This window comes from Hermetia illucens, chromosome 6, assembly GCF_905115235.1.
Source record: "Hermetia illucens chromosome 6, iHerIll2.2.curated.20191125, whole genome shotgun sequence".
Lineage (NCBI taxonomy): Eukaryota > Metazoa > Arthropoda > Insecta > Diptera > Stratiomyidae > Hermetia > Hermetia illucens.
Window position 1 is genome coordinate 95,210,561 of NC_051854.1, and position 15,516 is coordinate 95,226,076.

General features: G+C 44.7%; 1 protein-coding gene across 2 annotated transcripts in view; it reads left to right on the forward strand.

Annotated features, from left to right (window-relative positions):
• Nucleotides 1-14,598, forward strand: part of LOC119658784 (C-1-tetrahydrofolate synthase, cytoplasmic) — a 36,120-nt gene extending 21,522 nt beyond the window's left edge. The window contains exons 9-10 of one of the 2 annotated variants that reach the window (XM_038066492.1): nucleotides 13,250-13,931; nucleotides 13,994-14,522. In XM_038066492.1, coding sequence (XP_037922420.1) covers nucleotides 13,250-13,931; nucleotides 13,994-14,522 — 1,211 coding nt within the window. Of the gene's footprint in view, nucleotides 1-13,249; nucleotides 13,932-13,993 lie in introns of both variants that reach the window. The other variant, XM_038066491.1, reaches the window with a different exon arrangement.
• Nucleotides 14,599-15,516: the final 918 nt, after the last annotated feature.

Genomic DNA, 15,516 nt, shown 5'->3' on the forward strand with positions numbered 1-15,516 from the left:
ACTTATTTACTTAAGCATAAGCAGGGTTTCTCAAGCGACTGGCCTAATTCTTCAATCCTCATCGATTGTTTGTTTGAACAAATAAACAAAAATTCCGACTTTAATTTCATCGTGATCATCATTTCTATGTGTATGAAAAAAGTCCCCTCATTCGAGCCATGGAAAAATTTGAAACATTATCTTTTTGTTTGAGTTCCCACTTTTGCATGCCACATATGTGCCATCGCTGTAAGTTCCCGGCAATGTGCTTCAACGCTATCGACGGTTTCCCAAGAACCTTGCATTTCTCCTCCATTGTTCTACAACACGTAACTCTAAGGCGACCCACTCGTCGGCGGTCGTGGGATAGTAAGTTCCATTCTTCTTCTTTCTTCTTTTTCTTCAGCCTTTGTCCCGTTCACAAGCGGGGTCGGCTCGTTGTGATCGGCTTCGCCATTTGGCTCTATCGAATGCCTGATCTGGGTGCAATCTCGAGGCTTTCAAATCCCCATCCAGCGTATCAAGCCACCGTTGCTTAGGCCTGCCTTTTGGTCATTTACCATCGACTTCGATGTTCAGACCAATCTTGGCAAGTGAATTTTCGTTTGCACGAACTGCGTGACCATACCATCGAAGACGCCTCTCACGCAACTTTTCCACGACCGGTGCAACCCCATAACGATCGCGGATATCCTCATTTCGGATGTGATCTAAACGTGTGACGCCACTAGTGCAACGTAGCATCTTCGTCTCCATTACCGCAAGACGCCGTTCATTGTCTTTTATGGTTGGCCAACACTCAGAGCCATAGAGAGCGACTGGACGGACGACATTGCGATAAATTTTAGATTTGAGACGTTCGTTGATACGTCGATCACAAAGGACACCAGTTGTGGAACGCCACTTCATCCAGGTTGCGTTAATGCGTGAAGCAATTTCATAACGCAGTTCTCCATTGGCTGATAGCGTTCTTCTTTTTCTTCAGCCTTTGTCCCGTTCACAAGCGGGGTCGGCTCGTCGTGATCGGCTTCGCCATTTGGCTCTATCGAATGCCTGATCTGGGTGCAATCTCGAGGCTTTCAAATCCCCATCCAGCGTATCAAGCCACCGTTGCTTAGGTCTGCCTTTTGGTCGTTTACCATCGACTTCGATGTTCAGACCAATCTTTGCAAGTGAATTCTCGTTTGCACGAATTGCGTGACCATACCATCGAAGACGCCTCTCTCGCAACTTTTCCACGATCGGTGCAACCCCATAACGATCGCGGATATCCTCATTTCGGATGTGATCTAAACGTGTGACGCCACTAGTCCAACGTAGCATCTTCGTCTCCATTACCGCGAGACGCCGTTCATTGTCTTTTATGGTCGGCCAACACTCAGAACCATAGAGAGCGACTGGACGGACAACATTGCGGTAAATTTTAGATTTGAGACGTTCGTTGATACGTCGATCACAAAGAACACCAGTTGTGGAACGCCACTTCATCCAGGTTGCGTTAATGCGTGAAGCAATTTCATAACGCAGCTCTCCATTGGCTGATAGCGTTGACCCGAGGTATTTAAATCGCTCAGATCTGGGCAGATCACTGCCGCTGATAGTGATTGTGCCTGTTTCATGGGGATCGGTCGTCAAAAATTCAGTTTTGTTTAAATTCAATCTGAGACCGTGTTGCATGAGGCGATCATTCCATTTTTGAACAAGTTGCTCGAGATCATTTTTGCTATCAGATGCTAGGAAAACATCATCTGCATAAAGCAGTGTGTAGGGCGCTGGACGTTGGATATCCCATGTGACGGTGTCCATAACAAGGACAAAGAGGAGTGGTGAGAGGGCACTTCCTTGATGAACTCCAACAGAGACACGAAGCGGTTTTGATACACCCGCCATACTTCGAACTTTACTTTTCGGATCGTGGTAGAGCAATTGAACCCAGCGCACGAGTTCTTCTGGCACGAAGTGTTGTCGTAAAGCATACCAGATGAGTTCGTGTGGTACACGGTCAAACGCTTTCTCTAGATCCAGAAAGGCAATGTAAAGAGGACGATGCTTCTCACGGTGTTTCTCCATGAGTAACCGCGCAGCGTGTATTGCGTCAGTAGTTCCGCAGTTCTTGACAAATCCGGCTTGATTGACGGTTATTTCAACGATTTCGCGAATACGGTTGTCAAGAACGCGTTCAAAAATCTTCATGGTATGGGAAAGTAACCGGATCGGACGGTAATTTGAACATTCTGCTGGGCTACCTTTCTTTTTCCATATTGGAACAGTGGTACTTTCTTGCCAGTCAGATGGTGTTCTTCCTTCCTGAATAACCCGGTTAAAGAATTCACTGAGCCACAGTGTTGTGTCCCAGCTGTTCGCTTTCCAAAGCTCAGATGCGATGTCGTCAGGTCCTGTTGCTTTCCCCGATTTCATTTGTTTTATTGCCTCCTCGACTTCAGTTGCGCTGACTGGTGGAATTGCTCCAAATGTCGGCAATGATTGTGGAAGCGGAGGATGAGCAAATTCTTCAGTTGAAATCTGCTCGAAGTATTCTCGCCATCTATCCGTTGCGGCTCGACGGTTGGTAAGCAAAGTACCGTTCTTGTCATTAACACAACAGAAATATTCGATATCCTGTATGCATTCATCACGGCTTTTAGCAGGTCGGTACAGATCTTTCTCGCCATCCCGAGTGTCCAGTTTATCGTAAAGATTTTTGAAATGGTTCGCTCGGGTGACAGCGACCGCTTTCTTTGCTTCCCGGTTGGCATTCTTATAAATTTGCCAATTAGCAGGCGTTTTATCGTCGAGAAATTTGTGGTAGAGACGTTTCTTTTCACGGACCTTCATTTCAACACCATCATTCCAAAGCCAAGTATCTCGGTTGATATACCGCTTACCCGGCTTACCCGAGGGTTGCAGAGGTCGCTTTGTGGATCGTGTCTTTCATTTGGTTCCATGATTCTGCCACATTCGTAATGGTTGGCAATCGTATGAGTGAGACCGTTTCTTCGTTCTTCTCACCAAATCGCCACCATTTAATGCGCGGCGGGCCAGTGCGTTCCTCACGCCGTTTTATCGGTGGCTTAATTCGCAGGACGGCAATCAACGGCCGATGTTGAGGTGCGATGGTCTCATAGGGAACGACTTTGCAATCAGTGACAGTGGTAAAATGTTGGCGTCTTATGAGAATATAGTCGATTTGCGTTTTATTGTTCCCACTATAAAATGTGGGAAGATGAGACAATCGTTTGATGAACCATGTATTCATAAGTACAAGGTCATGGGTGTCCGCAAAACCGATTATACGCTCGCCACCCTCATTGCGCGCTCCGAACCCCTTTCCCCCATGGCACCTGTTACCGTTTGCCTTTTCACTGACATGACCATTAAGGTCGCCGGCAATGATTATGTAATCGCCAGCAGGCACGAGACAAGTCTTTTCATCGAGAAGTTGCCAGAAGGTATCTTTCTCGGCATCAGGTCGACCTGTCTGTGGTGCATACGCGGTGAAGAAGTGAATAGTGCGATCAGCTGATATAACGGTGAGCTTCATCAGCCGATCATCAAATCGTTCGACTTCTTTAATGGCATCACGGAAACCCTCTGAGATGGCAATGCCAACACCATATTGAGTGTGTGGGTTACCAAAATAGAGAAGTTTGTAGCCATGTTTACCGCGTTCGCGTTCAATGTCGCAGCTTTTGGCACTAGGCCATCGGGTTTTTTGCAGAGCGCAGATGTCAATACACCTTTTCCGAAGGCCTCTTGCGAGTTCCTCCGTCTTTCCAGTTAGGGTACCAACATTTACCGTGCAGACACGTATTTGTTTTGTTCGTTGTGTGCGGACTAACTTGCTTACGTCCTGACGCCGCCCATGCGTCAAGAACCCTTGCCCATTTCTCGACAGGACCGGGGCTCGTCCTGCCGCGTCGACTGAGGTGGAAGCCCTAGCATTTCTCCGAGGCTTATGACTCAATCCGATCATCATGTTTGTAATGACATTCTATGCATTTTCTTGGTCGACCTGTCGCGGGGCCTGTCACCAAGAGAGATCAGGTAGAATTTAGCATAACTCCAACTATACTCTATTTATCTCTTTCCCTGATCTCAGCAGAGAGTAAAATAACTTGGAATTTTTCTTGTTCACGGAAATACTTATTTACTTAAGCATAACCAGGGTTTCTCAAGCGACAGGCCTCATTCTTCAGTCCTTATCGACTGTTTGTTTGAACAAATAAACAAAAATTCTGACTTTAATTTCATCGTGATCATCATTTCTATGTGTATGAAAAAAGTCCCCTCATTCGAGCCATGGGAAAATTTGAAACCTTGTTATTTTTTTGTTTGAGTTCCCACTTTGCTACTGTAAGTTACCGGCATTGTGCTTCAACGCTATCGACGGTTTCCCAAGAACCTTGCATTTCTCCTCCATTGTTCTACACCACGTAACTCTAAGGCGACTCACTTGTCGACGATCGTGGGATAGTGGGTTCCATTGCATGGCATAATCTGAAATGAAGTCGTCGGCCTTCTTTAATGTGTGACTTAACCACTGCTACTTCCACTTCCACGATTACCTGGCTTGTTTACTAACTAAGTTCTCCGTTCTTGTTGTCTCAAGCCGAAATACCCCGTCAGCATCTGACATCAATTAATGTCAGATGCTGACATTAATTGATGGAAGCTTGAAAATTCGGAGCCATTTGGCCAAGGTCCATGTCTCGCAGGCAAGCAAATATCATCAGTGAATTCAAGGTATTTGAGTAAAGATGCCATGGTCCATTGAAGCCCTCCATTTCCTTCCTTACCGATAACAAGAAAAAATAATATTGGTGACAAGATTCAACCCTGGTGGACTCAAATTCCTGAGATAATTAGTTTTTCCAGAAATCCCTTCCTGGATAGAGATAAAGAGCAGGTAAAGCAAAAATTCGAACTTCGCGCGCTATTCCAAAATCATTCGCAGGGTATTCATATGTTCAATGCAGTGAGATTCTGAGCGGAGACTAGCCAGTTTCTCTCGATCATATACCCCCCAATAATTGCATTAAAAATGGGTACCCTTCTTCAGAATCTTAATGATCATCTACACTCGGGGAAAGTCTTGAATTTCCAAAATTTCCTTACAAGTAAAAGTAACAGATGTAGCGAAGAGTAACGCAGCGGCGGGACCATCAAGGTCAGGAGCTTTACTGTTTTAGAATGCATTGATGGCCATCATCTCTCCTGTTTGGGGAAGCACCTTACTCCGGAATTATTGTTATCTGAAATAAATTCAAACTTTTGGACAAGATTTCTAATATGCTTTTCTGTGTACTCGCATGATCAGCAGTAGCAGCGGTTGAAAAAGCTTTTTGATTTTTTTCTGCAATCACGTTATGACCGGGGAACTTTTTAAGGTCATTATATTCTATTGTCATTTTGTACGTCCGCTATTTGCTTCTTTGCAGAATACATGACATCCAAATATTTTTTTGTTTTTCTTCCTGTTTTTTTTTTCCTTTTTAAAATTTTTTATTAAAATCGATTCAGTCAGATTAGTCCGTCTGTCCTACTGTCCGTCTGTCTTTTTTTTCTCGACGTTGGGAGGTGGAAAGGTTTAAAACCTACTGCTAACTCCTGGCACGCAGTTATGTGTGACTTCTACTCTCTAAAACCACCTCCTTCTCGTTCCACTCTCCCCACAGAACTCCTATAAAGTATTGCGTCGCGGGGCTGGCTCAGCTTTTAACTGCGGTTCATTATGGTTCTCTGCCTTCCTTGTTTTCGGCGTAATTCTTCCTGCCTAAGCTGCTGGTGAATAGCTTGCATTTCTTTTAACATCTGGTTCCAAGCATCCGTTGACCCCAGCATGAACTCCATAATGTTTTCGGGTGTTAAGCGTCTGTCTGCGACCGCTTCCATTTTTGTTCGATGCGCAGTGAACCTGGGGCAACCAAATATGACATGCTCTGCATTCTCAGCCACGTTACCACATCTTGGGCAGCATGATGACTCGTCGTGACCAAATCGATGTAAATAAGCACGATAACCTCCATGTCCCCTTAAGAATTGCGTTAACTTGTAGCTTAATTTCCCATGGCTTCACTCAAACCATCTCCGAATATCCGGAATGATGCGGTATGTCCAACGATAGATTTCCACCAGTGCCAGCTGCCGTCGAAATACGCTAGACTCCCCAGCTGCATACGTTTTATCGTAGAGTCGCCGACCTTCATTCGCCAAGATGTCTATGGGGAGCATCCCTGCTAGTACATATGCTGCTTCTCCTGATGTTGTCCGATACGCACTGCATACCCGGAGTGCACTTAACCGATACGCCATTCCCAATTTTCGGCAGTTCATTTTGTTATCTAGAACAAGCCCAAAATTAGAATATCACTGACGAAGGTGAGGTCTACCACCGATTGAAATTCTCCCCTCCCAAATGTGTTGGCTCCTCCAGAGTTGGCAAGTACCATGTTCAAGCACGAGAATATCTCCAGCAATATTCGTCTTCTTGCGTTGGTTTCTCTGCTACCCCATTCTTCTGACCATGCGTTGAAGTCGCCGGTTATTACTTTGGGATTGTAGCGCCTTGCGTTGAAGGAATGACCTGAATTCCTCTAATGTAAGACTCGGTGCTGCGTAACAACTATAGATGTATATCCCTCCAATCTTGGCACGGATGAGCCCGTCTTCTGGATGTTTTTTCGTATCTACTATAGTTTGACTTCCGCAGCTCCATATCGCCGCCTTACTGATTTTGTCTGCTATTGCGTATTGTTCGGATATAATGGCAACGTCAGTTTTCAAATACGAGCGAGCTAGTGCAAACTTTCGCTATGTAACTAACCTGCCAGCACTTAAAGCATTTGTGCACTGGACTCTGTTCCCGTAACCGACAGACCACCCATCTAATGCGTACTTTGCCCACTGCAATCGCCTTTTTCGCTGCTTCAATACGAAGACTTATCGACGCAATCTGCGACGTTAGACTGACTCACTGATTGTAATCCTAATTGGATTTGCAAGGCCTCGCAGATCTCAGACTTTGTGGTGACTTTATCCAAGTCCTTGCATTCGATCACCACCGAATCGTTACTCATTTTGACCGCAGCAGCTTCACCTAGTGATAAATCAATTTTCTTCCGTAGCTCTTCGCCTCCATCGTCACCAGCTGTAAGTTCGAACAGCAGGTCGTCTTTCTGTGTTCGTCTTATCCGCGTGACATTTGCACTCAGATCCGTCAAGGAGACATCTGCCTTAACCTTGCGTAAGATTTCCACGTATGTCAACTCGCTGGTTTTTGTTATTAACAGCGTGTCCGGCCTGGCTTTTTTTTGCAGCTTCTTCTTAGGTCCTACCTTCGTACAAGTGTCTTCGGTGCTGTTAGTGACCTTTTCCGTATGAACAGATAGGCTTCCGACGTTCCTAGGTTGCGCCAGCATCTGTTTCTCTTTTTTCCTTTTCGCTGTTCGCTGGGGAGATTGCACTTCTTCATTTGGGTATCTTAGTCGTTTGCTCCAAATTTCCGAGATATCCTTTTCACTCTGAAAAAGCTTTTTGAGAAGAGATGTCTTCTGCGTGGTTTAGGTCGCTACGGCAACCATCGCTTTTCGTTGGCGTATCGGCACTGTTCCTTCTGCACGTGTTTTCACGTCCTCTTTGGCCTTGAAATATGTTGCCCTGATAGAACACACCCGATCTTTAATCGCGTGGTGTACATTACTACGTTGGTTAACATACTCCATTAAATTTTTTCCGTCTGTCTGTCATACCCAATTTACTTGGAAACAGCTGGACTGATAGTCACGAAATTTGGTGAGAACATGTGGTCGGTGTGCCCCTTTACATGCAGCGAGTGGCGCTATTTTGTGTTGAGTTTGAAGGGAGCTTCCCATACATGCGAAAAGAGGCCTTACATTTTTTTTCACAGAATAGGATCATGTGGGGTGTCAAATGAAATGATCTTATTTCTGATATTGGGAGAAACATAGTGGAGATAGGGCTCCAAAAAGTGAAACAGGTCTCGTTCTCAGAACCTATCCAACCGAAAAATCTGAAAAAAAAACACCGTAATACGTTTATATGAAATCTAGGCCTCAAAATACATCCCGTTCCGATATCTGCATAAATAAATTTAATAATAGTATACTACCACGTTTTAGAATTTACCCCCCTTAGGAGTGCAACCCCATATCGATCACGAATATCCTCATTTCACATGTGATCAAAACGTGTTACGCCACTAGTCCAACGCAACATCTTCATCTCCATTACCGCAAGACGCCGTTCATTGTCTTTTCTAGTAGGTCAACACTCAGAACCATAGAGGGCGGCAGAACGGACGACATTGCGGTAAATTTTAGATTTGAGACGTTCATTGATATGTAGATCACAAAGAACACCAGTTGTGGAATGTCACTTTATTCAGGTTGCGTTAATGCGTGAAGCAGTCTCATAGCGCAGTTCTCCATTGGCTGATAGCGTTGACCCGAGATATTTAAATCGCTCAGTTCTAGGCAGGTCACTGCCGCTGACAGAGATTGTGCCTGTTTCATGGGGATCGGTCGTCAAAAATTCAGTTTTATTCAGATTCAATCTGAGACCGTGTTGCATGAGGCGATCATTCCAAATTGCTTTATGCATCAGTGCAATCTGGATAAAGTCCAGGTGTGTGATTGACGCATCAACGAACCTTTTACAACCAAAATCTACCGCAGCGTTGATCGTTATTTTGCCCTCGTTGGGTTCAAATGCTGGTCCGCTACAGATCTGTATGTGCTTTCTCGGTCAAAAATTGCGTTATTCAGTCAACTGTCCTTAAACTTTGCATTCAAGATATTTTTGACGATTCTTGGGATACAAAAGTGATCCTGACGAACTCAAAGTTGAACTTCTTCTCGCATTACGTAGATCCAAATGCTTTGAAAGCTTGTTAAAAAATATTCTTCTTCTACTTTTATTGTTGATGCTCCGTTCTATATGTTGTTTATCAAAAATTACAAATGTATTTAGCGCACTTACATATGTTTGTGAATTCCACTAATAACGTGTGCCAACAGTTGTCCGTGTGCTTAACAAAAGAATAGTTTGTTGATATTCGATACCATGCTGATATCGAGCAACGTCTTGAAAATTAAAATAATCGCAGCATGCAATACGGTCTCCGGACTGAGTTTAACTGAACCCAATGAAACCGGTGCTTAACTATCAGTGACAGGAACTTGCCGAAGACTAAGCGATTTAAGTATATCGGATCAATGCTTCCAGACAATGGTGGATTGTGCCATGAAATTGTTCCACACATCAGCGCAACTTAGATGTAGTGACGTTCCTCAACCGGCGATCGACGTATAAATAAACGTCTCAAATCCAAAATCTATTGCAGTGTCGTTCGCTCAGTTGCTCTGGATGGTTCTACTTGACTACCAAATGCAATGAATACCGCCTCGCGGTAATGGAGCGAAGATGTTGCGTTGGGTCAGTGGTCACATCAGAAATGAGAATATCCACCATCGATTGTGGGTTACACCCATCGTGGGGACATTGCACGAGAAGCGTCTTCGATGGTATGGTCATGTAATTCACTCTGACGAGAACTCACTAGTTAAGATTGGCCTGAACATCGAAGTTGATGGGAAATGACCAAAAGACCGACTGATACAACGATAAGCTGTTATGCTAGATAATGCTTTGAAGCCCACTCAACCCTGACCAAGCCTATGACTGGTAAAAGTTGCGAGTTCGATCCAGGTGAGCTCACCCCGCTATTGAAAGGGACAAGAGCGAAAGAAAAAGTTTGCCTCATCAGAGTCAGCAGAAACAGACTACACACACACAGGAGGTAGTGCTCTGCAGGCAAGCTTTGAATTTCTATGGGACCAAATAGATAACGCAAGGTGGAAGGAAGGACCTTTCAATCAAAGTTGCGGATGCATTCTGCGTTGCTTTCAAAATTATTGAGCTATCTCGCTAAAATTTGAATGGAATCCAACAAAAAAAAAATAATTCCATTCAGGTGACTGGAATGAGGGTATTTCCTTATCGATATCATTAGTTTCTTCGGAATCTTTCACGCCGAAAATATTCTTCAACTCGATCATTTAAGACTAATGGGAAACTAATAAACAAGCGCTTATATAACTCTAGAATCATGTGATAACTAGACCCTCCCCAGCTGTTAGTAATGAGGATGGATGGAGCGTCACTTTAGAATATTCAAGACCTTAGGCACTAAAAAACATTACCTGAGTGCATCTGGAGAATACAAGGCCACTAAGTATAATGTTCTTATGGGGAATACGATTATAGAACTTTTTATTTTAAATTACACCTTCTCGTTTATATAAATGAGAAAAAATTTCAAGAACCTGCTTGAGTGCCATATCTTGTTATTATTCTGTTAAGGGAAAGTCGCACCGCGTCCTTGAAGAACTATTGTGCCCCTTTTACTGGTTATAGTGTACCTGTTGATCATAGTATCTCAAGCAGGCCTGTAACCGTTAGGAACTTTAGTATGTTCCCCACTTCCAGAAGTTTCAACTTTGCATCTGGTATTAAGTATTCTCCCAGATGTATCGACCTACTTTGCACCAGTGCCGCACACTGTCCCAGGACGTGTATAGAGGTTTCGTCCTCCTCCTCACAAAACCTGCAGGCAGTATCCGCAGATATTCCTAGCTTCCCTAGGTGATAGTTCAGCCGACAATGACCAGTGAGAATTCCCACTATGATTCGGAGGTTCTTTTTGGTGAGGTTTAAGCAATCCTTTGTACGCATGGGTTCGTATAAGCACCCTGGACTGCTCCATCCCTGGTAGCCCCCCCCCCCCCCCCCCCAATATAGTTTCCTCAACCGTTTCTCTTCGTTTCTTAGATTCATAGCCATGAAACCGTTTCCGATTCCACAGAAGGGTTCTGGCCCGTGTAAAGGCATCCCTGCTCCCTTCTTGGCTAGTTCATCCGCTGCCTCGTTGCCTTCCAACCCAGCATGGCCTGGAACCCAAAGTATCCAGACCTTGTTGGACGAGCCGAGTGTATTCAATCTCTCAAGGCATTCCCATACCAGTTTAGAGTTCACCTGGTTGGACTTAAGTGCCTTGATCGCTGCTTGGCTATCGGTGAGAATAGCTACGTTCTGCCCCCTGCAGTTCCTTTGCAGATTAAAGGAGGCACATTTGTCTATGGCGTAAATTTCCGCCTGGAATATGCTAGTGTACCTGCCCATTGGCTCAAAGTACATTTTTCTTGGACCAATGACACCGGCACCCGCTCCCTCTGCTGTGAGGGATCCGTCAGTGTACCAAGTAATCAATTGCTGGTTTAAGCAGTATGTCGCAGCCACGCTCTCCCAGTTTGCCTTGTTACTCCAACGTGTTTCAAACTCCTTATCGAAGTGAAACCTCGTTGTCATGTTGTCCCTCGGTATCAGTAATTCGGGATACCGCCTAGAAAGGATATCAATCTTCCTTCGATTTAGGCAGCTCCCCGCCTCACTCATACCACCGGCCATCCTGAATATTGATCTCCTTGCCTGCATCTGTATGTGCAGATGGAGAGGGGTTAATCCCAGAAGGACCTCCAGGGATGCCATTGGGCATGTCCTCATTGCCCCACTGATACACACGCAAGCCAGCCTTTGGAGCTTATGTAATTCCCTGGCTTGTGTGCTAAGGTGGGTTCTTTCTGCCCAGATTACCGCTCCATAGGTAATTATTGGCCTTACTATTGCAGTATATATCCAAAGTAGTATCTTCGGGCTGCAACCCCATTTTTTTCCTGCTATGGATCTGCAAGTCATCAGAGCCCTCGTGGCTTTTCGACAAGTGTTTCCGACATGTGTCTTTCAGAGTAATTTTTGGTCTAGCGTGATTCCCAAATATTTGACCTCTGTTTCTCGTTTCACCTCCATATCATGGACGCCCCCTAGTGAATGGTACTATGGTGGTTTTGGTTGGGTTGATCCGCAGTCCCACCTTCCTGCACCAGGCACTAGTAACCCTTAATCCAGTTTGGATTCTATCACATAGGGTATCTTCATATTTGCCCCTACAGATTAGAACAATGTCGTCCGCGTAGCCCTGGACTTGTATTCCAGTATTAGTTAACACGTCCAAGAGTTCATCCACTACCATACTCCACATCAGCGGCGATAGTACTCCACCCTGTGGAGAGCCTTGAGTGATGTTCATGATAATAGGATTTGTACCTGTTTGTACCTCTATTTGTCTGCTTTCTAGCATTTTGCCCATCCAGAGTGCCAGGGTGTTTCCCACTCCTTTGCGGCTCAGGGCATCCTGTATCTCTGTGTGCGATGTGTTGTCGAATGCTCCTTCGATATCCAAAAACGCGCACAGTGCAATTTCTTTTGTTTCTATGGCGTCCCGTAGTACCTCTGTCAGCTGATACAGAGCAGTTTCAGTTGACCGTCCTGCCCGGTAAGCGTGTTGACAGTGATGTAGGGGATTACGCTTTAAAACGTTAGTTCTAATATAGTTGTCTATGATCTTCTCCACCGTTTTGAGTACGAACGATGTTAGGCAGATTGGTCTGAAAGATTTAGGGTGAAAAGGATCCTTTTTACCCGCTTTCAGAATAAAGACCACTTTTGCCCGTCTCCATGCCCTTGGTATGTAACCCAGTGCTATGCTCCCCCTTACCACCTTCAGAAGAGACTCTAAGATAATTCCTAGGCCTCTCTGGATAAGTGCTGGGAAAATGCCATCTACTCCGGGAGATTTCATTGGTTGAAAAGTTCCCACTGCCCATCTTAGCCTAGCTTCTGAGCATACCTCTTTTGCTAGTTTCCAGCTCTCTTTCCTTCCCCTTTTATTCGTTGTTGGGGTGTCACGCAGATTGTTGTCGCCTGCCGCCGTGGGGTAGGACCCCGGGAAATGAGTTCTGAGAAGCAGGTGTACCCTGTCCTCCTCATTCTCGGTGAATGTTCCATCTTCCTTTTTCAAGCAGACAGAGGATATTCCCCCGTCTTTGGCTACAGCCTTGTACAGCCTGGTTGCTTCTGTGATCTGTTCAATCCCTTCACAGAATTCCCTAAAGCTGTTCCGTTTCGCTTCCCTGATCGCGTTGCTATACGCAGTCAGTGCATTTTTATACCTCCGCCAGTCCCCGGTTTGTTTTGCCCGGTTAAAGAGTTTTCGTACCTTCGTTCTCATTCTGGCTAGGTTCCTGTTCCACCATGCCATATCTTACTTTTCAGAACATTCTTTGCTCAAATATATTCCTCGAGGTACTTTGTCTTCAAACATCAGCTCTTTCAACGAAATTCTTTTATTTTTCAGTGATGGATGTCAACGATAGATACCTTCGCTCGATAACGATCGGCCAATCGCCAACTGAGAAAAATATCACACGACAGACGGAGTTCGCTATCTCCGTTGCCAGCGAAATTATGGCAGTCTTAGCCCTATCTAAAAATCTTTCAGACATGAAGACGCGTCTAGGCAAAATGGTTGTGGCTTTTGACAAGGCTGGGAACCCGGTAACAGCTGACGATTTAGGAATGACTGGAGCTATGATGGTCCTTCTCAAGGACACCATTGAGCCGACCCTCATGCAGACACTTGAAGGAACTCCTGTGCTGGTACATGCTGGACCATTTGCAAACATTGCCCATGGTTGCTCATCAATAATTGCTGATGATATAGCATTGAAGCTGGTGGGAGAAGATGGTTTTGTTGTTACTGAAGCTGGATTCGGTTCTGATATTGGAATGGAGAAATTCTTCGATATAAAATGCCGTGCTTCAGGCCGGGTAGCCGATGCTGTTGTACTAGTAGCAACTGTTCGTGCTTTGAAAATGCATGGTGGTGGCCCCGCCGTCGTCCCAGGTGCACCACTTAAGAAGGAATATACCGAAGAGAATTTGGAACTTTTAGAGAAGGGATTACCAAACTTGTTGAAGCATATTGAAAACGGAAAAATATTTGGGGTTCCCGTTGTTGTGTGCATTAATGCTCATAGGTGAGTGCTTAGTTGAGAACATTATCTATTGACACAAAAGCTATAACTTCATATATTTACAGCAAAGATACTGACGCTGAACATGAACTTATCCGCAAGGCTGCACTTGAAGCAGGAGCCTTTGATGCAGTCATTTCAAGAGGTTGGAATTACGGAGGATCTGGTGTGGTCGACGCTGCTGAAGCTGTCATTCGTGCTGCTGAATGCCCAAAGAACTTCAAATTCCTTTACAACCCCAAGGCTCCTCTTGTTGAAAAAATTGCAACAATATCAAGTCAAATGTATGGCGCTGGAGAAGTTGAACTATCAGCGAAAGCACAGGAAGCAGTTGATTTCTTGACTGCAAAAGGATATGGTGATCTACCAATATGCATGTCTAAAACGTCAGCTTCGTTGACTGGTGATCCGAATATCAAAGGTGCACCGAAAGGTTTCAAGTTTTACGTTAATGATGTATACTTGTCGGCTGGTGCTGGATTTGTTGTGGTAATGTGTGGAGCTATCTCGAAAATGCCTGGATTGCCGACGAGACCGTGTATTTATGATATCGATTTGAATACTGAAACTGGCGAAATTGAAGGATTATTCTGATTTAAAAGAATTACGTACTTTTTTATACCACACATTTTATCTCAACAGCCGAAAATAAAAAAAAGTTATACGCAAACTTGAGGTTTTTCTCCATAATTTCCATTTGTTCAAAGAAGTTGATTCCGTTTCAAGTTTAATGACAAAATGAGATTAGCCGATGGCCAAAAGATCAACCTCAGTGGCCGCAGACGACTAAAAGGGTAGAGCTATACCAAAATCTGAGAAACAAAAGAAAGTTGGCGAAATTGATCGTGAAAGTCTACCTGGTTCACCACCCTTTTGAGCGAAGCGTGACCAGTTACCACTTTGAAAATTGTGACTTCTATGTACGCTCTAAATTTGTCCACTTCCTCCACCGATGCTAAACATTTCTGTTCAGTGACAGTGTAGGTTCATTAAGCCTGAGTAAGGTTCTTCAGCATGTACCTTATTGGAACTTCATCTCTCTCCCTTGTCCTGGATCAACACCGCTGCCATGTCACATTGACTTGTGCTATAAAGTGTTTGGCGAAAGGTTTAGAGAAGTCAGCGCTATACAGGACCGAAGCCGAGGGGAGACTCGTTTTCAAAGCTTCGAAGGTCGAGATGGCTTCTTCAGACCCCCAAAACCGACCTGTTTCTGAAACATGTTCGTTAATGGTGGAGTCAGCGAAACGTAATTTGGTACAACTCGCTGATACTACCCACACATTCCAAGGAACCGCCGTAGCTGTTTGACAGTTTTCGGACGCGGAAAATCTTTGTTAGCATGCATCTTCTCGGGATCGGTACAAATCGTCCCATTCCCAATGATGCGTCTCAAGTATCGAACCGGACGCCAATATCAAACCAGCGCCTCTCATACAGAGAACAACTTCCCTGCGTACGCTCTATACGAAAACTTGATGATGCAAGTGAGCAGGAATGACTTGCGCATCAGTCGCCGCATTGAGGTGCATTGCAGAGCGCAAATGGTTTGGTCACGAACTGATAGAATATTCTTGGACGTTTCATC